The sequence below is a fragment of the Schistocerca serialis genome, chromosome 4, assembly GCF_023864345.2.
Source record: "Schistocerca serialis cubense isolate TAMUIC-IGC-003099 chromosome 4, iqSchSeri2.2, whole genome shotgun sequence".
In the NCBI taxonomy this organism is placed as follows: domain Eukaryota; kingdom Metazoa; phylum Arthropoda; class Insecta; order Orthoptera; family Acrididae; genus Schistocerca; species Schistocerca serialis.
Genome location: NC_064641.1, coordinates 52,000,841 through 52,024,111, shown reverse-complemented (window position 1 = coordinate 52,024,111; position 23,271 = coordinate 52,000,841). Strand labels below are relative to the sequence as shown.

The 23,271-nt window shown below is 43.6% G+C and overlaps 1 protein-coding gene across 1 annotated transcript in view; it reads right to left on the bottom strand.

The window, feature by feature from the left end:
• LOC126473144 (beta-1,3-glucan-binding protein-like) overlaps positions 1 to 23,271 on the bottom strand; it is a 101,968-nt gene that overhangs the window by 18,670 nt on the left and 60,027 nt on the right. The window contains exons 2-3 of the mRNA XM_050100000.1: positions 8,015 to 8,242; positions 4,161 to 4,432 (exon numbers count right to left, since the gene is read on the bottom strand). Coding sequence (XP_049955957.1) covers positions 4,161 to 4,432; positions 8,015 to 8,242 — 500 coding nt within the window. The remainder of the gene's footprint in view (positions 1 to 4,160; positions 4,433 to 8,014; positions 8,243 to 23,271) is intronic.

Below are 23,271 nucleotides of genomic sequence, written 5' to 3'. Positions count from 1 at the left end.
GCCTAGTCTTCGAAAGCGGCCGCTAGAGTCGCATCTATCGCTTGTAAAAAGAGAGAGAGGCCTCTGAAGAGAGCGGGGAAGGCAGTTAATGGCTAGTTTTCGCACAGTGTAGAGTCGGGAGCGCCAGCAGCAGTACTTGGAGCAACGCACGTCTTTTCCGGGTCGTCATCCACTCTTCTTCGCCAGGACTGGGCAAAAGCAAAGTTCGCTGATGATGTGCGCAACTAGTTGTTCAGCTCTGTACACCAATTTCCCACTCCGCAAGCTGTTTGAACATATGTGTATTTATGTCCTTTGAGTCGTCATGCATACCTTGTTACTTGACTCCGTGTTTTTAGGAATAGTGTATTGGCCTGTCTGCTCTGTGTGATTTTTAAGTAACTTTTCTTAATCTGCTGGCCAGCGTTCTCTCTCAAAAAATTTGCCATGGTTAATGTTATTGTTATGAAATGTGCAGAGTTGGCCCGCATAGCAACATTATAGGCCGACATCTTATCCGGGTTCTTTTAAGCGTTTGTTTTTAAATTATTAGGCAAGTAAAATCACTTGTTTCTAAGGTTAAGTATTTGTTTTCACGGTGTTTTGGAAGTTTGTGGGCTTTGGTGTCACTATTTTTCAGCCCTTTTAAGCTTATGAGCCCAGTTGATGGTAAGACCCTAGCGAGATTTTTATTATATTCCTTCCTGGAAGAAATTACAGCTTGTTGACAATTTCAGTCCATGGCTTCGTGGGATCTGTGCTACACAAACTATACAATCAGCTCTTCCGAACTGAAATCTGGCAGCCTCTGACCAGGCCAAGGTTTTCCAGTCTTCTGTGGTCCAACAGATATGGTCACAAGCTGCTGCAGGCGATTTCCTGCTATTAGCGAAGGCACTCGCGTCTTTCACATGCTCCCACAGCCCATTGACGCTAAATTTCGCCGCACTGTTCTAACGGATACGTTCGTCATACGTCCCACATTGATTTCTGCAGTTATTTAACGCAGTGTCGCCTGTCTTAGTACTGACAACTCTACCCAAACGCCGTTGATCTCGGTCGTTAAGTAAAGACCGTCGGTCAATGCATTGTCCTTGGTGAGAGGTAGTACCTGAAATTTTGTATTCTCGGCACTCTTGTCACTGTGGATCTCTGAATACTGAATTCACTAACGATTTCCAAAATGGAATGTCCTAAGCATCTTGCTCCAACTACCATTCCGCATTCGAAGACTCAATTCCCGTCGTGCGGTTATCATCAGGTCGGAAACCTCTTCACATGAATCACCTGTGTTCAAAATTACAGATCAACCAACGCGCTGCCCTTTTATACCTTGTGTACGCTATATTATAGTCATCTGTATATGTGAATATCGCTGTCCGATGACTTGTCACCTCAGTGCGTGTTGGGACAAATCTACTTTATGTCTGTTGTATGAAACACGTTTCAAAGTTGGAGGGTGCGAGTTCTGGGCTGTAGGATGGATGTGAAAGTAGAGTCCAGTGAAGCTTTGTGAACTCCTCTTGCGTGTACAGGCTTGTTTGAGGACATGTGCTGTCATAGAGGAGTAGTTTCAAGGAATTGAAGAGAGTGGCGTAACACACTTCAGAGTTGTTCGTTGCACCGTGAGGGAGGACCTCCAACAGTAACTCCTTCAGAGTTCCTTTACCGCCTGAGGGTGCGACTTTGAACTATTTCTCCAGAGGAGTGATGGTGTGGCACCATTCGATGGATTGCCGTTTTGTTTCGGGTTCGAAGTGATGAACCTATGTTTCATCGTCTGTAACGACGTTCGAGAAAAATTGTTATGATCAGCAGTGGTACGCGAAGTCGCGAAAACACGTGACAGTCTGGTTTAATGTTGACAACATGCGCAGAACGCAATGCTCACTCCAGAGATATTTACTCTATGATCCCTCCGCACTCTACTTCCGCGATTTCTGCGACTCCTGCGATTTCTGCGACCGCATGAAAAAGTTACATCTCCCCACACAGAAAATTGCATCTCAACAAACCTGTCATTAGTAAGTATGTTTTACGTTTGTTCTTCTGTTGGCTTTAATTTTGTGTTAAACAACTGCGAAAATATTAATAGTGTAATTAATATGTAACTAGCCATACAGTACCGTAATAGTTCGTGTTTAGAAAATGAATTCTAACATATTGTTACACTCACAGGTACCCGAAATACATTTCAGTCACTCAGTAGAGTGATAACTCAAAATATCATTGTCAACAGATATGGAGTTGCCACTGCGTCTTTAGACCGTTTTCGTCAGACGAGAGATTAGTTTCAAATTGTTTCGATGAACTTAATTATTTAAGTGAGATCGTTCTTGCATATGTGAAATACACCCCATTGAGTGGCTTTCATTACAGCAAATATTAGCAATCTATTCTGTCAATTATATTGCTTGTAATTAGTACCAGCAAAAATGTTTAATAATCCTTGTGATTTTGCAGACTCAGTTCCGACTGATTACTGGTTACTGTACGTATCTATCCACAATAAGGCTGTTGAGAGAGACTAGTGAAGATTCAAGACAGCTCTTAGAGAATTTGCAGTTTAAAAGTGCCATAATTATGAAGTAAGTGTGCAGATGAGTGATTAAACTGTTTTATTGAAGTAGTTGTGCGATTTTAAATGAATAATAAATGTTAAATACAGTGAGTGAATAATGAAAATCTCATTTTCCACATGTTAAGCTGTCCTATACCCGTGAATTTTCCGCCACTTATTTATTGGTAAAAAGTTGTTGGAGAGTGACATGCCACCCCCCCCCCCCTTTCTCCACAGTCTTGGTGCGGCACTGACCTGTAACATATCCCGAAGTCTACAATATGCATTTTGAGGCTGTTGATATGAAAGTGGGAAGTACAGATCTTCCAGTTAAATCAGTAATAGCTTAAGTGCGTTACTTGAAAGTAATACAGGAAAAACTTATGTAGGTGGTAGTAGTGTCGGCAAATAGTTCTTGTTGTGAAGTTGCCATGTAGAAGACCAGGTGTAAAACTTTTCTCGAGAGTCTTTAACTGTGTCGGAACAAAAGTGAGGCGTTCATATGACTCAATAATACTGTTTTCATTTCATTATATTTATACAGGTGTCTGAGTTCTGCTGTGTTAACATTGCAAATTCCTGTAGGCATGTGGAGTATTAACCAAAACTGTCATATTGGAAGCAGAATCTAACACATTTGTTATTTTACTTGATATTTTCAGGAGAAAAAGGCAATGTTGCTTCTTATTGATATAATACATTCAGAGTCACAGCTCTGTTTGACCAACCATAACTGATGCTGAATGTGCATGTCGTCATATAATATGAAGGGCTTATTTCAATAGTGGTACAAGTCCATTACCTCCACTTTTCTGTCTATAATGCTTCTGAAATTAATGATCCAAACAAACATAAATAAAGGTTCATCTCTAGCAAGAAGCCATATGCTTGAATATCTCTGGTATCTTAACTTCAGATTTTTAAGCGCTCATTTAACTTTACGGCTCTGTATCTCAAAATGAACAAAAAGGACTTGTACCACTATTGAAATAAACCCTTTGTATGCACACACAGCACATCGATCTCATGAGGCACAAGGCTCTCATAACGAAGTATGTATGTCGGTCAACAGATGGCACTAGGGAAAGAATGTTAACTGCGCTTTTTAGTTCCTACTTGCGAATCAGTTGCGTCTTCTCACGGAAATCGCAGTTGGACTCTATAGCATGTTACAGAGATGAGCGTAGTACAAACTTTGGCCAACAGATGGCACTGCTACTTGCGACTCTCAGTTGCTACTTGCGACTCTTAGTTGCTACTTGTCACAGAAATCGCAGTGGGGCTCGATAACATGTCGCAAAGATGAGCATAGTACGAACTTTGGCCAACAGATGGCACTGTTAACTGTGCTTTTTAGATGCTACTCGCGACTTCTAGCCGCGACTTGTCACTGAAATGGCAAAAACCAGTACGGAATTCGGCCAACAGATAGCTCACAGAGTTGAATGTGAAATGATACTTGCAACTGCTGTGACTGAAATTGCAGTTAGATTCGGTGAAGTTGTTATTGCGATATCTGACTTCTCAATCACCGTGATTTCTAACAGATACATGATTTCGTGCCCACCACTAGTAGCAGCTGAGAGGCGGTACAGTAAGGCAGTCTCTCCAAGTAAGTTACCTGTGCACACGGCTCTGTCGGGTAGGCCGGTGTCGTCGTCTGCATCGGTGGTGTCGGGAAGGCCGCGGCAGGTGGCCTCGGGCGCAGTGGTCCCAGGCCTGGTGGGACGGCAGCCGCAGGTGGGCCAGGTGGTCCAGGCAGGCCGGGTGCCCCAGGAGGTCCAGGGGGGCCTGGGAAGCCTGGGGGACCAGGGGGGCCTGGAGGACCACCTGGAAGGGGGGCAGCCTCAGCCGCCGCCGCCGCCTCAGGGGGCGCCTCTGGCGACACCAGCTCTGCAACAGGGCAACAGCTGACGCGTCACACAGCTACAGCCTGGAGCCGCCAGCGGCCAATTTCAGTGTCGTGCTCGCTATGGATATTAAGTTGTGCACGAATACGTATTAATTGCATTTATCAACAAACATTTTGTCAGGTGCTCTCTGGCTGTAACCTACCAGCCTGTGGGTATTTTTGTTAATAATACGCCACTTTCAATCACAATCTTCTCTTTTCCTGTTTTAATTCTACATGGCCATTCTCATCGATTACGTTTTCTACGTTTTACAGCTGCTTCAGTTTATCACCTAACAGTAAATGAACAACATCATAGTTTTACACGAAACAACATATCCGACGAGATAAACGAAATAAATTATTAATGATTAAATTCATCTGCACTTACATTATTTGCAATGTACTATATTTATGGTTGTATTGAACGTCATAAACGGCAACTGTTTACAACATACCACAGTGATGTAGGGAAGTCTAAACCAACGATAAAAGGAACTGATGGAATGTCAAGCCAGGAAATGACCTCAAATTGACCTCCTAAAGCTACATACACTACACTTCATGCTCGTCACGCGACATTTTTAACATCCTCTTACGCCATCTTTATTAAGATAACCTTTCGTTTGAGGCTAATGGAAGGAAGAGACTTTAACGAAACTAATTACATTTCAAATTCGATCTGATCTTTATAATTACAAGCGCAGTCGTCTCGTAGTACCAAGAACAAGGAAACAAAACTATGTAACTTAATTTTACTCTGTTGAAATTCACAAAATTGTGAGGTAAAATTTACATAAACATCAATTCTACATGCATTAATTTGATTCTATAATGTGTCAAAGCACCCGATAAAATAACATTATTCAGGGTATATACAGTCAATCATCATATTCACATTCTTGCATACACTGTATGTGTAGAATAATGTGACAAATTATTCGTTAAGTTTGGCTCCTTTTAATAGAGGTATGGTTTAAACATTTCTTATATTTTTGAGCAATATTATCCTACTGTTTTTAGCTTATGAACAAACAGGAAAAGAAGAAATATTGAGAGAAGACGGTCTAGTAATAAAAAAATTTCTTAACCTGTAAGTTGCACTTATTATCTTTCAAATGTGAACTATAGCCCAGCATTTGTAGTTAGTATCAACTAAAAGTATTAGGTGTGGCAGTTGCAGGAATATAATTCAAGTTATGTACAGTGTTAATGCAAGACATTTTAGTTTTGAGACTTTTTCAGTCCCAGGTTCCAGAAGAAAGATACAAATTACCATTAGTCACTGCATGATTGTCTTTTACAATGTCTTTCTTAAATAAATAGAGTGCCTTGAGCGTGAAATACACGAAAGCGAAACATTCTGTGACATGACGTTTGTCCTAGAAGGCAGAGTCTCAATCTGACTTACTAATTCTGAGAATAATTACTACAGTCCGTTTTTTGTACATTTAGATGATTCTGGGCAATGACGACGGAAATGTATTCTCTGAAATTAACAGAGATAAAACATCAGAGAGGAAAAGGTTATTTACAATTTTCACAGAAATTAGAACGCACCCAATATAGTCAAGGGGCAGGTAAGGGAAGCCAGTAGGTGAGAAAGGAATGAATGAGTTTTAGTCTATCCTCCATGCTTCTGAATTCATACATCGAGCACGCAGTAAACGAAATCATGAAGAAATTTGGAGAGAGATTCAAAATTCAGGGAGAAGAAATGAAATATGAGAGTATCCAATGACACGGTTATTCTGTTAGATGGCAAAGGATTTTTCAGATTAGTTGACTGGGCTTGATGATGGCCTGAAAAGATTCTATGATATAATGTTGATAAAGATAACGGAGTTGCGTCAAATCAGATGATGCTGACGGAATCAGATCAGGAAATTAGGAAGGAAGACACTAGGCAGTAGCCGAGTTTTGCTACTTGTGCAGGAAACTGCCTGACAACAGCAGGAACGTAGAGGCTAATATGGACTGTCAACAGAAAAGGAATTTTGTTCAAAAGAGAAATTTGTTACGAGCAGATATTCCTAAAAAAAAAAAAAGATCGTAAGAGATGGAAAAGAGCCACCGTGGTGCAACAACCGAATTAGGAAACTATTGCGGAAGCAAAGGGAATTTCACAGCAAACAAACACAGCCAAGGCCTTGCAGACAAAATTACACGAAGCGAAATGTGAGGAGGGCTATGCGAGAGGCGTTCAATATATTCGAAAATAAAGTTCTATTTACTGACTTGGCAGAAAATCCTAAGAAATTTTGGTCTTATGTCAAAGCGGTAGGTGGTTCAAAACAAAATGTCCAGACACACTGTGACCAAAATGGTACTGAAACAGAGGATGACAGACTAAAGGCCGAAATACTAAAACTCTTTTTCCAAAACTGTTTCACAGCTGAAGACTGCACTGTAGTTCCTTCTCTAGATTGTCGCACAGATGATAAAGTGGTAGATATCGAAATAGATGACAGGGGGATAGAAAACCAATTAAAATCGCTCAAAAGAGGAAAGGCTGCTGGACCTGATGGGATACCAGTTCGATTTTACACAGAGTACGCGCCGAAAATTCAAAGCGTTTGACTTTTGTCATCGGGTGTCAGGGCTTGTAGCAATTGTAAACGGTAAGGCTTCTGCTTTAGCCTTTTCCGTAAGATTTTCCAAACCGTCGGCTGTGGTACGTTTAGCTCCCTGCTTGCTTTATTCGTAGACTTCCGCGGGCTACGCGTGAAACTTGCCCGCACGCGTTCAACCGTTTCTTCGCTCACTGCAGGCCGACCCGTTGATTTCCCCTTACAGAGGCATCCAGAAGCTTTAAACTGCGCATACCATCGCCGAATGGAGTTAGCAGTTGGTGGATCTTTGTTGCACTTCGCCCTGAAGTGTCGTTGCACTGTTATGACTGACTGATGTGAGTGCATTTCAAGCACGACATACGCTTTCTCGGCTCATGTCGCCATTTTGTCTCACTGCGCTCTCGAGCGCTCTGGCGGCAGAAACAAAGTGCGGCTTCAGCCGAACAAAACTTTATGAGTTTTTCTACGTATCTGTAGTGTGTCGTGACCATATGTCAATGAATGGAGCTACAGTGAATTTATGAAATCGCTTCAATCATTTGTAATAGCCTGTATTGTGTTTTAAAAAAAATAAACATTAGATGTGTGTGGATCAGCTTATTACACAGACAGAACTGGAGAAGAGATTTATGGTTTAACTTTACTAAAGCAGATGAGCAGTTGATGGGATAGGATCTGAGGCATCAAGGAATCGTCAGTTTAGTCCTGGAGGGAAGAGAGGGCGGCGGGCGTGGGTGGGGGGGGGGGGGGCAGAGAGAGAGAGAGAGAGAGAGAGAGAGAGAGAGAGAGAGAGAGAGAGAGAGAGAGAGAGAGAGAGATATTTATGCAGAGATGAAGGAACTTGCACACAATATTCTAGCAACGAGAGCTGCATCAGACATGTTTTCTGACTAATTACAACAAACAAAAGTCTATGCTGTGAAAAGAAATGGAACAGCCAACGTTTAGGGCGTTTCCTCGTACTACATGGAGCAGTCAGAGACGCACGAACCGGTGCCTCCCTCCGCTCACCTTTAACTGTGAAGCTCTGGTCGTCCCGGCGGTAGCCCAGGCCGTCGGCCTGCACGTACAGCCAGTAGTTGATGACGTCACCGGGCTTGAGGCGCACGCGGCGGTCCTCATAGACCCAGCGGCCGGCCTTGGGCTTGGTGATGTCCACCGAGATCTGGCCCGCCTCCAGCAGGCCCATCGGCTTGTTGATGTTGGCGTGCACCGCGAACAGCTCGATGCCCAGCTCGTCTGCAACCAATTGCGTGCTCACGTCCTAGCTGGAGCTAAATGTTGTTGTTGTTGTTGGTGGTGGTGGTGTAAGAGGTGTTTCGTTACAAACGAATGATTGCTTCATTATAAAACATAGAAAAACTTTTCTGGTGTTCTGCAACCATTAGATGGAGACCAGAAAACAAAGATTAAACATTTGTGGAGTATCTTTCAACAGAATGCCACCTACACTTTGAACCTCATCAGAGTTTCAGTTGGATTATAACAGTAAAATCAAGTATAATATTAATTTTTCTTAACTAACTATTCTTGTGCAGGCCCAAATGTAGAGGGAGGGGTGGTGGCGGCAAAGCGGGGTACCTGCCCCGGGCGGCACTTTCAAGGTGGGGGGGGGGGGGGGGGGGGCAGGGGCCAAATTTGTATTGTTGAAGTACATTGTTTCACAAAGCGCCTAGCATCCAGCGCACGTCGATCTATCGATTGTTCGTATGATTTTGAAACGCATCCCTGTTGGTTTTTGAACACATTCTAAATTGCCATCTGAACGAATCTGAAGTTAATTTTTGAATGTGTCCATAATGTATGTGACGTCTATACCAGGGGAATCCACACTGCATCTGTTTATGTTGTTGATTGGATGTGCAAATGATAAGCGTTGTTACAATTATTAGCGAAATCCCTAGATTTACATGACATATATTTGAACGACTAACTGGAATAACGAGTAAGATTCTATTATCTTCTCGGTGTATCCAAGAAAATGAAATTGACAGAAAATTTTTTGCCACATCGCGAGTTACTAAGGGCCAGTTGTCCCCTCTTAGCATCTGCTTACTTCTATTCTCGGAGTAGCGCGGAAAACGCGTTGTACGAGCATGTAATAACGCTTAACCGGAGAATAAACGCTGGATAACTAAAGCGGTGATTCTGGCATGGTTGGTGAAGTTAACCGGAGAATAAATTTTGACAAGATTGTTTATTAGAACAAGGAAGAAGAAACGGGGACATCACACAAATTATATGAGAGAACATGACCATTCCAGATTTATACAAATATTTCGTCCTACCACCATTTCCGATCTCTATAATGTCACGAGCGTTGAAATAGTCCAGGCCCAGCTTGAGAAACTAGAGCATACGAATGAAATATGAAACTGTTTCCTCATGTAAGACTTTTTGCTTCTAGTAGGTCTAATAGGCATTTGATATTGGTTCTTAGTGAATAATATTCTGTCGTATTATTTATGTAAATGAGGTAGATAAAAATGAGTTTGTACCAAAACAGTCTCGCATATTTTCCGAGTATTACAACTGCTGCAATATTATAAAGGCCTATTTCGTTTTATCTAGCAGACAGTAACATAATAGAGGCAATCAAATCGAGAAACCATACCACACCCATCTTGGGTACTATTCGTATTAACAGCTTTTTCGGAATTAAACAGCGACATTTTGATTCTCCATGTAGCAAAACGTTTAATGAACTTTGATGAGGTAATAGATCCTTTTGCAGTAAGGAAAGCACTCCGTTTAAAGCCGTAACAAGATTAGTGCGCAAAAAAAATTCTGGGACCTAAGGATTCAAGAAATGTGTACTGTCTTGCTTGCCTCTAGTCTTTATTGCTTTTAAGTTTCCCACCTTTAATTTGTGTGTCACACGAAAGAGAAACTTAATAGGTAATAGGCAATAAAGAAAAAACTTTCAGAAGAGTTTTATTCTCCTGATCATAAATAATCCCACCCACTATTGAGATTTTTTTAAAGGGGTTCGGATGTCAAACCGGCTGACTGGGAGCAGGAGAGGCACCACAGGACATTTTAATTTCCACTGTCCTTGATATAGGTTTGATGGCTCCCATTACAAAAAATTACACGTTTGAATTCTACAGAGCGAAATACAGTGACGTGCGATAGAAGAATGCTCTGTGAAGAGGTGCGACACCATTTTGGCACATATAGGACCAAATAACCTCTCTTACATTTCCTCTGACCCATGTATTATACATGAAATTCTTCAGACAGATGGGTGCTACAGAACGAGCTTATTTTTAAAACCGACCGATTTTTAGATTTTTGTAGTCCTATCTCAAGCGGTCGCAGGGGAGGGGAGAGGGGAGGCCACTATCAATTTTTTGCCCCGCCATGTGTAATACAGAACACTGACCATCCAGCAATCAGTCCAACTATTACCAAATACATCACTAACATCAACCCAGGATCCGTCTACTCCCATACAGTGGTTGATAGCCACTGGCAAATAGAGCCACAGGACAAGATTAAGGGAAACAGTAGCAGATACTTTTTAGGGAAATTAAAAAATCTGACTGGATAAAAGGACAGAACTCTTTTATCTGTACTCCAAGTTTTAGTTTAACGTTGTTACCAAAACTCTCGGGAAGTTCTTGACCCATTTATTTCCTATATTTACACGATACTCTAATAAACATTCGGACAGATATTTTTTAAATATATGTAATATATAACTATATATTAAATATATAAGGGGAAACGCAGAGCGCTTTAGGGGAAACGCCGAGCGCTTTAGGGGAAACGCCGCTCTAAACTGAAGCCTAAGCGCACATTTTTTTTGTAAATATTAAGTGGGGCTCCTCCATGCCCACATTTGCATCGTAACCATTTATGAAGATCTACTGTCACCTCTACTTTCTTCAGTATCTAAAAATAATTCTGTCGAAAGTGTAGCGATTTATTTTCGCCTGGCTTGTTAACCATTTGTCATTTTCAGAGAAGCGTCATGAGTGGCGAATTTTCAGTAAAACTTACACATCCCTGGTTGTCATGCCGAATTTGCACACACCAGTGTTTACACTGCCTCACTTCACTTACATGTCTTGCAGACCGTCTTGCAGACCATTGCGGAAGACTTCAGGAACAGTGGTTTATTAAATTTATTAAGTGGGAAACTGAGGAAAAGTAAAGGCAGTAGCTTATGAAAAACAAATGCTCGGTACAAAAAGTCTAATGTGTTCACATACGTTGTTCCAAAACCCATAGCATTTCTCACTTCATCAGCCATCGATGGCCCTTAAAAATTGCATTCTTTCACCAATAAAGTTTGTATTTGTTGGAATAAAACAATGAAGTTTTAGATAATAACGATATGGTAAAATACTCTTCTCTTTGCATACTGTATTTGCCAAAAATCTCATTTCGATATGTGAAACCATTTGTGAAATATGAGGAATGTTGTGAACATTTCACTCTGGCTTTACCGCTGGCGCGGGGCTATCGCAAATGAGTGTGCTACATCAGATCAGTTTTCTCGACATTGGTGACAGACGTCCCTACCCTAGACTAAAGAAAAATTCAGTTACGTTATTTGAATTTCGTACAAAACAACATATGCAATATGTACGAAATGCAGAATCATAGCGACCTCTCTTTCATTGCACACTTTTCAGAATCTCGCGCAGTGTCTTACTTTCACGTAAATATCACAATAACTATGACCATTTACGAAATGATGGGCACATCATAAACGTGACATATAAAGCTGTAAGTAAAGCAATAATGATTTATTTTTTTACCCATTAGTTTCTGTAAAACGTTTGAGAAATATTGCAGGGTGCGCGCCTCGATTCTGTCATCTCTGACCGGCGGAAATGTGGAAAACACTTGTCTGCCTCCGCTTCCGAACAAACGAATGAACTGCCCAGCGCTTTGGTCGAAAATTGGTCACTGTGCATCGGCCATCGTGTTCAGTGCGGGCTGTACACGGCGGCAGCGACCTGTGACATGGAAGCCACTCCTCTACAGCGAGTCGGCACGCACTTTGTGCTGGCCGGCCGTATCTTTATAAAGAACGAATCTAAATGAAAGACAAAATTTATCGTCACTTCGTCAAGAGTGATTGACTTCGTACGGAGCAGTCAATTGGTCTTAACAAGAAGCTTATAACGTTTCTTTCCATCGATAAGGATCCTCCCAAAATTTGTTAAGGTAATAGTGAAAACAGGAAGTTTTTAACTGTGTGGATTGAACAGTTTTTTTACGCTGCGTGGTAGGCTTGGAGCTGTTCCAGTTTGCTTCATATGAAAGGTAACTGTCGCTTGTCTTAAATGTGCCAATTTAAAGTGACGCTACCGAACATCTCATCAACAGTTCTGTAAAAATTTCGTCAAAGAAATCTGTAGGCGTATCTACCTTCTTGCGAAAACAGCACGGCTATGCAAAATGGCGCGCTTAATGAACACCAGAAGCCATCTCCAGGCTCAGATAGGAAAAGAAATTATGTTGGAAGTGATGGGGGCACTTTTTGAAAAGAGAAAGGACGTTGTTTCCTCAATTTATCGTATTTATTGTCAGCAGCAAACAATACAAGAAGAACCGAAACATTGGCTGCTGACAGTAAAAGTAGTTTGCTCGAACTTCTGTGAAAGACGCCTTGCCACGCCATAGCACTTATGAATCTTTTGACATTTTTAATGAAGAACAAATGTCCACTTTTATGCGAATTTTGTATATTTAAAGTAAATTTTGTAGGAACGAACTGCTAGTAATATTGTCGTTTAACGACAAGACAGGCCCCCCTGCGATGATCACCAATGGAAAGTGACTAGTAAAGAAAATCGAGGATAAGAATGCTGGGCTACTATCTTATCTTCGCCTAATACACAAGGCAGATCTTCGTGGAAAACTTAGTACCACTCTGATAAGTAATGGCTAGATCAGGTTGATCAATTTTATGAGGTTCTGCTCTGCAGCACAGACAGTACTAAGAGTTTCTATCCGAGTGTGATCCGTCGCATTCTGACTCATTGCATCACAACCATGTTCGCTGGCTAAGTAAAGGTCAAGTGATTGAACGTCGTTGGCAAACAAAAGAAAAAGTAGACAAGAAGCTAGGGCGTGTCTGGAGTTCCTACCAAACGAACGCAGTATTCGGTCTCTAGCTTTCTTGAAAGACATTATGAATGTTCAGAAGCGCTCAGTACCGAGCTACACCGAAATGGGAAATTGATATGCGAGCTGATACAATACGTGTCTTCTTTCCGTCACAAGCTGGATATCTTTGAAAAAGAAATCCAAAAATGGAAAATCCAGGACGGAATGTAACAATATTATGAAAAGGACAGTTGCTACTCACCCTAAGCAGAGATTCCGAGTCGCAGATAGGCAGAAGAATAAGACTGCTACAAATAAAGCTTTCCGCTAGTAAGGCCTGTTGAACCAGCCATAGTGCTGCTTTGTTCGTCACTGCAAGGGCTGTTTTTATACACAGGCTTTCACTGTCACACGATACGTATGGTTTGAAAATGGACGTAGATGTCCGAAACTAATCGCCATCAGAAAATAAGATTTTTCCTAATTTGAGGTACGACGGAGCTACAACCATTTATGTAATTCATTTCTGAAAATGAATGTTTTGAAGAACCATTCTCTCTCAAGATTAATAGTCGCCCACCTTCCTTGAAGACGCTTTTCGCATAACCCCCTCCCCGCGTGAACCAAACTTTAAAAAACTGGCTTAAGACCGCAAAAGTAATTTCTCCTATCGCTTTTCTAATACAGTTATACCTACCTGCTGTTGTTTATATTTTCTGAGTGTAAATTAAAATATTAATCAGGAATATGAGCTGCTTTTATGGGGACCTCGATACAAATTTTCAGAAGTATCTAGTCCCCATCTAAGATTACTTGCCGACTCCTGAAGTACATATGAATATCAGTATCCTTGAACTAACGAAATTATATGCTGCTTCGTGTTCCCAGTTGACCGAAACCACTAAGATCTTGAAAATAGCACCCTGTGCTGAAAGAACCGTTAAAGTTGTTGGTTAACCGTCAAAAAAACTGTTTGGAATACTGCGAACCTCAGATCAGCGGTGCCGTCGTCAGAGAACCAACCACTCATCAAAATATACTTGGGCTCTTTCATAAGATGGTACCATCAGATATTCCCAGATAATCTAGCATGAGTATTGATAACTGGCGCCAAGTCAATGGAGTGCTGCGTGAGAAGAAAGTGACCATCCTTCTTAAGATGAATGTTCATAGGCCAATCATCCTCACGGCGGCTCTGTATTACTGATAATGTTGTACATCAACAAAATGTGAACAAGCGCTGCTTCGAATATAAACGAAAAAGTTGGGATTCTCCATGTGTGTCACAAGGCTGGACAATATCAAAAACAAAACACGTACGGGAATGGATCCGAGTGACATAAATCATCAAATTAAGAGAAATTTATAATAAAACTGTGGTCTTGACAACAAGCATTTATCATATTTCTTTAATACGTACGCGTTTCAGCATTAAGCCATGTTCGATGGAACAAATCATTGACAAAATATCGCGTCAGTGTTAACCACACGAAGCAAAATTGCAGGAAGTGCTTTGCTCTCTCAGGAAATTCCGACAGCCCATGTTGCAAAGTGAGTGAAGAAATATATTACTGCCTCCAACACCCTTCTTCTGTAATTACCACGACGCAAAAATTACAAAAATTCGGGCCCGACCTGCCGACAATTTTCTTCCGGTTTACACTTCACGACTGTAATACTAAGGGGGGCAAATGGAAGAAGTGGGTAAACTCCGCGACACACCGTATCCTGGCTTGCGGAGTACAGATATAGATGTAGAATGGGCGAGAGAAGGAAAGTTTATCTACTTTTGTGAATAAGAGCACGAACAGCACAGGAAACGAAAATTGCACAGCCGAAAAAGGAAGAGCACTATTTCGCTGCAGGCGCCCTGCTCTTGCCGCAGCCCCATCATCTGCACCGCCGTGCTTATAGCCTGTCATACCCAGCCCGCGTCGGGTCGTCACCACCGCCTAGTGTCCTCTCCGTTTATCTCCACTGTCACTTTTCACCACCTTCTCGTTAGACACTGTGTGTCTTCATCCGGAACTAATCTCCATATGAGCACAATATCGAAGATCATGCACCTCATCTCTGTTCCACAACTTCGTCTATATTTGCACTAGAGAAGAGGCTTTGCCGTTAAAAAAAATACAGAAGTGTGTATTAATGCCAGCGGAGAATAACAGCCGTTGATTAATTAATATTTAGACCTGGAAGCGAAAGGGAAATATGCGCCGAGTCGACCTTAGTTATAAATAGCAGCACGATATCAATACTTCACAGTTTGCTTGGATAAAAATACAGCTCGCAGCACCCGACGACGATTGGTCGGCCATCAAGATATTGAACATAAAATCGAATCAACAACTTGGCTCAACACGCGAAAGCATGTCATTTAATCACTCTGAGATAAACCGATTTTGACAATTTATAAATATGAACTAAATACTCAGTATACAATGTCAATTCATCAAATCGTCTAACAAGTAGTAGAGAACACGCGAGAAATTTAGTTTGGGGGACAGAATTATCTGAAACGTTTATTCAGCCAGATCTACAGATCTAACATCTACAGGATGGTCCATTGATCGTGACCGGGCCATATATCTCACGAAATAAGCGTCAAACGATAAAACTACAAACAACGAAACTTGTCTAGCTTGAAGAGTGAAACCAGATGGCGCTATGGTTGGCCCGCTAGACGGCGCTGCCATAGGTCAAACGGATATCAACCGTTTTTTTAAATAGGAACCTCCATTTTTATTACATATTCGTGTAGTACGTAAAGAAATATGAATGTTTTAGTTGGGCCACTTTTTTCGCTTTGCGAAAGATGGCGCTGTAATAGTCACAAACATATGGCCCACAATTTTAGGCAAACAGTTGGTAACAAGTAGGTTTTTTAAGTTAAAATACAGAACGTAGGTACGTTTTGAACATTTTATTTCGGTTGTTCCAATGTGATACATGTACCTTTGTGAACTTATTTCTGAGAACGCATGCTGTTACAGCGTGATTATCTGTAAATACCACATTAATGCAATAAATGCTCAACGTTATGTCGTTAACCTCAGTGCATTTGGCAATACGTGTAACGACATTCCTCTCAACAGCGAGTAGTTCGCCTTCCGTAATGTTCGCACATGCATTCACAATGCGCTGACTCATGTTGTCAGGCGTTGTAGGTGGATCACGATAGCAAATATCCTTCAACTTTCCCCACAGAAAGAATTCCGGGGACGTCAGATCCGGTGAACGTGCGGGCCATGGTACGGTGCTTCGACCACCAATCCACCTGTCATGAAATATGCTATTCAATACCGCTTCAACCGCACGCGAGCTATGTGCCGAACATCCATCATGTTGGTAGTACATCGCCATTCTGTCATGCAGTGAACTATCTTTTAGTAACATCGGTAGAACATTACGTAGGAAATCAGCATACATTGCAGCCGGCCGGAGTGGCCAAGCGGTTCTAGGCGCTACAGTCCGGAACCGCGCAACCGCTACGGTCGCGGGTTCGAATCCTGCCTCGGGCATGGATGTGTGTGATGTCCTTAGGTTAGTTAGGTTTAAGTAGTTCTAAGTTCTGGGGGACTTATGACCTCAGCAGTTGAGTCCCATAGTGCTCAGAGCCATTTGAACCATTTTTTTTAGCATACATTGCACCATTTAGACTGCCATCGATAAAATGGGGGCCAATTATGCTTCCTGACATAATGCTGCACCATACATTAACCCGCCAAGGTCGCTGACGTTCCTCTTGTCGCAGCCACCATGGATTTTCAGTTCCCCAATACTGCATATTATGCCGGTTTACGTTACCGCTGTTGGTGAAATCTGTCATCGTCCCGTAATTTCTCTTGTGCCCAATGGCAGAACTGTACACATTCAAACTCGTCGCCATGCAATTCCTGGTGCATAGAAATATCGTACGGGTGCAATCGTTGTTGATGTAGCATTCTCAACACTGACGTTTTTGAGATTCCAGATTCTCGCGCAATTTGTCTGCTACTGATGTGCGGATTAGTCGCAACAGCAGCTAAAACACCTACTTGGGCATCATCATTTGTTGCAGGTCGTGGTTGCCGTTTCACAAGTGGCTGAACACTTCCTGTTTCCTTAAATAACGTAACTATCCGGCGAACGGTCCGGACACTTGGGTGATGTCGTCCAGGATACCGAGCAACATACATAGCACGCGCCCGTTGGGCATTTTGTTCACAATAGCCATACATCAGCACGATATCGACCTTTACAACAATTGGTAAACGGTCCATTTTAACACGGGTAACGTATCACGAAGCAAATACCGTCCGCACTGGCGGAATGTTACGTAATACCACGTACTTACACGTTTGTGACTATTACAGCGCCATCTATCACAAAGTGAAGAAAGTGGTCCAACTAAAACATTCATATTTCTTTACGTACTACACGAATATGTAATAAAAATGGAGGTTCCTATTTAAACAAACGCAGTTGATATCCGTTTGACCTACGGCAGCGCCATCTAGCGGGCCAACCATAGCGCCATCTGGTTTCCCCCTTCAAGCTAGACAAGTTTCGTTCTTCGTAGTTTTTTCGTTTGACGCTTATTTCGTGATATATTTGGCCCAGTCACTATCAATGGACCACCCTGTATATACTGTTTCCTTTGTAGTCTGTAAGGCATTGAGGAAGATAATTCGTACAGTGAAATATAGAAACCCCATTACGTAATTACCCGGTACACAAACCGTCACAAACGGGATATAGAGTTTTCACAGAGAGAGCATTTCCCGCATGGACAGCAGCTCCTGCTTTGCGTCAGAAGAGGACAGAGACTGAATCATCATATTTAAACTGTTTTTAGTGCTTGGTAATGGCTGTGCAAGACAACGTTCTTACTACGGACGGGCACGGAACTCCCAGTGACGCTGGAGTGTGTGGAAGCAGTGGGGAAAGGGGGAGCCCCTTGGCTAGCGGAGTAGAAGGCCTTGAAGGCAACGACCCTGACGCAAAGCTTTACGTGCTACTGATGACGTGCTTGCTCCAGATGTGACGTCACAATCGGCAAGACCAGCGGCCGGGTCGAGTCATTCAGTGGCCTCCTTTACGCGCGGCTGATTGTAACACTAAACAACGGGAGCTACTTAAAGCGGACATTGTTTACAACTTCTGACAGCAGTAGTATGTTTACGTACAGCCCAAGAGCTTCGTTATTCACAGCTGTGGTCGTATCATTGAAAGTAAACGTCTGCCAAACTGGGGTAGGTTCACACTAGGTGTGACGTCATAGTCGGTTCTGAGTTCTCCTGTCACTGATTTGTGCACCTGAGCCCCAACGGTAGACGACCGCCATTTCTGGCGACGGAATCAGTTTTTTTTTAAAATCCATATTTATTTCGAGAGATTAGATGCTCACTAATCTTGACGGTTTTAGTCAGTTTGCCATTATTTTATTTTCTGGTAACTCGTCTCGCTCGTTCCATGTGCTGGCCACAATGTTATTGCAGAGGAAAAACAGGTAGAAATGTTGTAGTACACGCAAATTAAAGTGATATCGTTAGGTATCAAAAGTATTTAAGCAGATTGAAGATTCACCACTGCTTCCATATGTAGAGAAATGTAACATCTCTAAACTTAAAGAAATAGTCTTCGCCTACATACGCGAGATGACGTTTTAGTGTCAACAAAATCATACAAATACTTAACATTAACAACCCTTAAGGATATTGTAGCGTCATCTACGAGATCCATCAGATTCTTTTAACAGTAGAAAACGAACGTAAATTATTAGAAGGAAGTCAAGAAAACTGGGAAATTAACACAATCATTTTGCGAGGCAAAGAGGGAAGAGTTCACGATATTGCTTTCGGATCCATACAACCATTCGCCTGAAATAATTTAGAGAAATTTAAAGATACACATGTCCGAATGACCAATAGTGTATATGAACCATTATCCACTTGAACCCGAGACCAGTATTTTGCTGATGTTCTACATCGATGTGTGTACCCTTGGTTGGTTGGTTGGTTAGTTTGGGATATAAAGGGACCAAACTGCAGGGTCATCATTCCCTTTTTTCCTGACGAAAGAAAGGCTCAAGGTACAGAAACACCACACGTAAAAAGGAAACGAATGGAATGAACAAAAAATGGGGAAAACATACACCACAAGGAAAAGCAGAAGAACGTATTAAAACCATAGAGCAGATGGTGTGGGCTGGCTGATCGCAATAATAAAAGAGCATTAGCCAGCCACTCTGCAGCACATTAAAATGTCCACCCCAAAAAGACAAGGCGAGATGAACATTTGCAGGGAGAAGACGACCACAAGGAAAAACAACTGCAAAGTGCGACAGAGTTAAAATGGAGGGAGGGTGGCGACCTCAGAGAGAAGGCTAAATGCCCACCCTTAGATGGTACGATAAAAGCCCCTTCTCACGAATAAAACGTAAAAATAAATCTGCTATTCAGGCATTGTCGCCCAACACCGAAAGTAGGGTACTGGGAAGGTCAGAAGTCCGCCGCTGTGCGGCGGAAAGTGGGCAGACCAGCAAGATGTGGACGACAGTCATATGCCAGCCACAGCGACACCGAGGCAGGTCCTCGCGACAGAGGAGGTAGCCATGTGTTAGCCACGTGTGGCCAATGTGGAGCCGGCAGAGAACCACAGAGTCCCTGCGAGTGGCCCACATGGAGGTCTTCTACACATTCTTAGTCTCCTCAAGAGCAAGCAGTTTGTTGTGTGCACTGAGATTATGCCATTCAGTCTCCCGAAGATGAAAAACCCTGCGGCGGAATAATGATCGCAGGTCAGTTATAGGATGCCTATCTCCAGAATAGGTTTCCGTGTAGCCTGTTCGGCCAGCCTGTCGGCAAGTTCATTCCCTGTGACTCCGACGTAGCCTAGGGTACACACAAACAGCACGGAATGACTGGACCGATCCAAGGCATAAATGGACTCCTGGATGGTCGCTACCAAAGGATGGCAGGGGTAGCACTGTTCGATAGCTTGTAGGCTGCTCAAGGAGTCAGTATACAGGAGGAACGACTATCCAGGGCATGAGCGGATGCCCTCAGGAGCACGAGAAACGGCCGCCAGCTCTGTAGTGAAAACACTGCAGCCATCTGGCAAGGAGGGCTGTTCAATATTTACTCCATGAACACACGTGAAGCCAACGTGATCATCAGCCATCGAGCCGTCACTGTAAACCATTTCATGGTCCCGGTACATCAAGAATCGTGAGAAAGTGACAGACAGCTGCAGTGTTTACTGAGTCCTTAGGACCATGTGAAAAGTCCAGACTAAGCTTCGGCCTAGGTGTACACAATGGAGATGTACGTGACTGGACCTCGAATATATGTAGTAAAGGCACAGACTCCACGCCAAACAGAAGAGATCGAACCGCAATCATAACCTGACCTGGGCCTCCGATGCGGGAGATGAACCGCTGTTGGTGGGAAAAGGAGACTGTAACTCGGATGCTCAGGAGAACTACGAATGTGCACTACGTAACTGGCGAGCAGTTGTGCACGCGTAACCTTCAACGGAGGGACTCCAGCCTCCACCAGAACGCTGGTCACTGGACTCTTCAGAGAAGCTTCTATTGCCAACCGAACGCCACAGTGGTGCACTGGGTAGAGCAAACGCAACGACGAGGGCGCCGCCGAACCATAAACCAGACTCTCATATTCAAGGCGGGATTGAGCAAGGGCTCTGTAAAGCTTCAGCAGCGTAGAGCTATCTGCACCCGAGTTGGTGTTGCTCAGGCAGCGGAGAGCACCGAGGTGCTGCCAGCACTTCCGCTTCAGCTGACTAAGATGAGGAAGCCACGTCAATCAGTCTTAAGAATCGAATGTCTCCACTACTACCGTGAATGGATCGTCATTAAGGCAAAGTTCTAGTTCCGGATGAACGGTACGACGCCGACAGAAGTGTATGACACACAACTTTGCGGTTGAAAACTGGAAGCCATGGGCTAGGGCCTATGTCTGCGCCTTGTGGATGCCTCTCTGTAGGCGCCATTCGCAAATTTTGGGTACAATCGGGCGTGGGCCCCAGAGACCCCACTCATGTACTATGGCAAGGACATGATGTCGCCAGGTTGTGTCGTAAGCTTTTCGTAAATTTAAAAAAAAAAAAAAAAAAAAAAAAAAAAAAAAAAAAAGAAAAACAGCAACCAGGTGTTGGCGCCTGGAAAAGGCTGTTCAGATGGCACATTCAAGGGAAACTAGATTATCAATAGTAGAGTGACCCTTGCGAAATCCCCCCCTGACATGTAGCCAGTAGGCCACGCGATTCCAGGACCCGACATAACCGCCGACTTACCAACGTGCAAGGACGCTGAGGAACTCTCATTCTGTAAATGGAGCATTATAGGGTTCATTGTGACGTTCAGTGAACTAGACGGCCTTCCTTTCCATCTGCTGTCTGAGGGCGCAAAATGGTGGGGGATAGTTCCCTGACGCGGAGGTTCGAGCACAGTGCTCAGCAAAGTGCTCGGCAATTGAGTTTGCGTCGGTAATAACAAGCCATTCATGTTAATGCCAGTAACACTGGTCAGGGTCTGGTACCCACGAACAAGTCTGATCTTCGTTCAGACTTTGAAGGTGACTTATGGCACCCAATGGTCGAGACGTACCTCTCCCAGCACTACTGTTTCCGTCGTTTTATAAGCTTGCGAAGGCGGACACGGAGCCGTTTAAAAGCTATTAGGTGCTTTAGAGAAAAGTGCCACTTACGTCGCTGTAGAGCTCGCCGACGCTCTTTAATGGCCTCAGCGATTTCCGGCGACCACCAAGGTACTGACTTACGCCAGGGTCACCCTAAAGAACAACCTATCGTGTTTTCCGCAGCAGAAACGATCGTTATATTTCTGACGAGCCTCAGTATAGGATGAAAGATCAAGGGACTTTTACTCCTGTATCTTTTCTTCCTTACAAGACAGGCAACTTGGTGAGGAGACAGATAGTCATATCATCACTCGCAGGCAACGGAACGCAAGGGGCTCCACTCAGAGAGGGTGTCCACAGTCACTATATAGAGGATCTGCTGAACAGCGGGAGGACATGAGCCCTAAACGCAAGCACCGAAAACACCCCATGGCTTCACATCACATCAGTTACACAGAACGTCGATCCTCTCCGGGAGGCTACCTCCGCAAGATGCCAGAATGAAGGTACCAGTGTTGGTGCGATTGTCCTTCCGACATTTGTGAACAAAACTAACACCCTGTTGTTCCATGTTGGCCCCGAGTTCATCAGTTTTAAGGATGACATCTGTGACGTCTTCTAGCAAGACATTTACAAAATCGTTATAATACACTCCTGGAAATTGAAATAAGAACACCGTGAATTCATTGTCCCAGGAAGGGGAAACTTTATTGACACATTCCTGGGGTCAGGTACATCACATGATCACACTGACAGAACCACAGGCACATAGACACAGGCAACAGAGCATGCACAGTGTCGGCACTAGTACAGTGTATATCCACCTTTCGCAGCAATGCAGGCTGCTATTCTCCCATGGAGACGATCGTAGAGATGCTGGATGTAGTCCTGTGGAACGGCTTGCCATGCCATTTCCACCTGGCGCCTCAGTTGGACCAGCGTTCGTGCTGGACGTGCAGACCGCGTGAGACGACGCTTCATCCAGTCCCAAACATGCTCAATGGGGGACAGATCCGGAGATCTTGCTGGCCAGGGTAGTTGACTTACACCTTCTAGAGCACGTTGGGTGGCACGGGATACATGCGGACGTGCATTGTCCTGTTGGAACAGCAAGTTCCCTTGGCGGTCTAGGAATGGTAGAACGATGGGTTCGATGACGGTTTGGATGTACCGTGCACTATGCAGTGTCCCCTCGACGATCACCAGTGGTGTACGGCCAGTGTAGGAGATCGCTCCCCACACCATGATGCCGGGTGTTGGCCCTGTGTGCCTCGGTCGTATGCAGTCCTGATTGTGGCGCTCACCTGCACGGCGCCAAACACGCATACGACCATCATTGGCACCAAGGCAGAAGCGACTCTCATCGCTGAAGACGACACGTCTCCATTCGTCCCTCCATTCACGCCTGTCGCGACACCACTGGAGGCGGGCTGCACGATGTTGGGGCGTGAGCGGAAGACGGCCTAACGGTGTGCGGGACTGTAGCCCAGCTTCATGGAGACGGTTGCGAATGGTCCTCGCCGATACCCCAGGAGCAACAGTGTCCCTAATTTGCTGGGA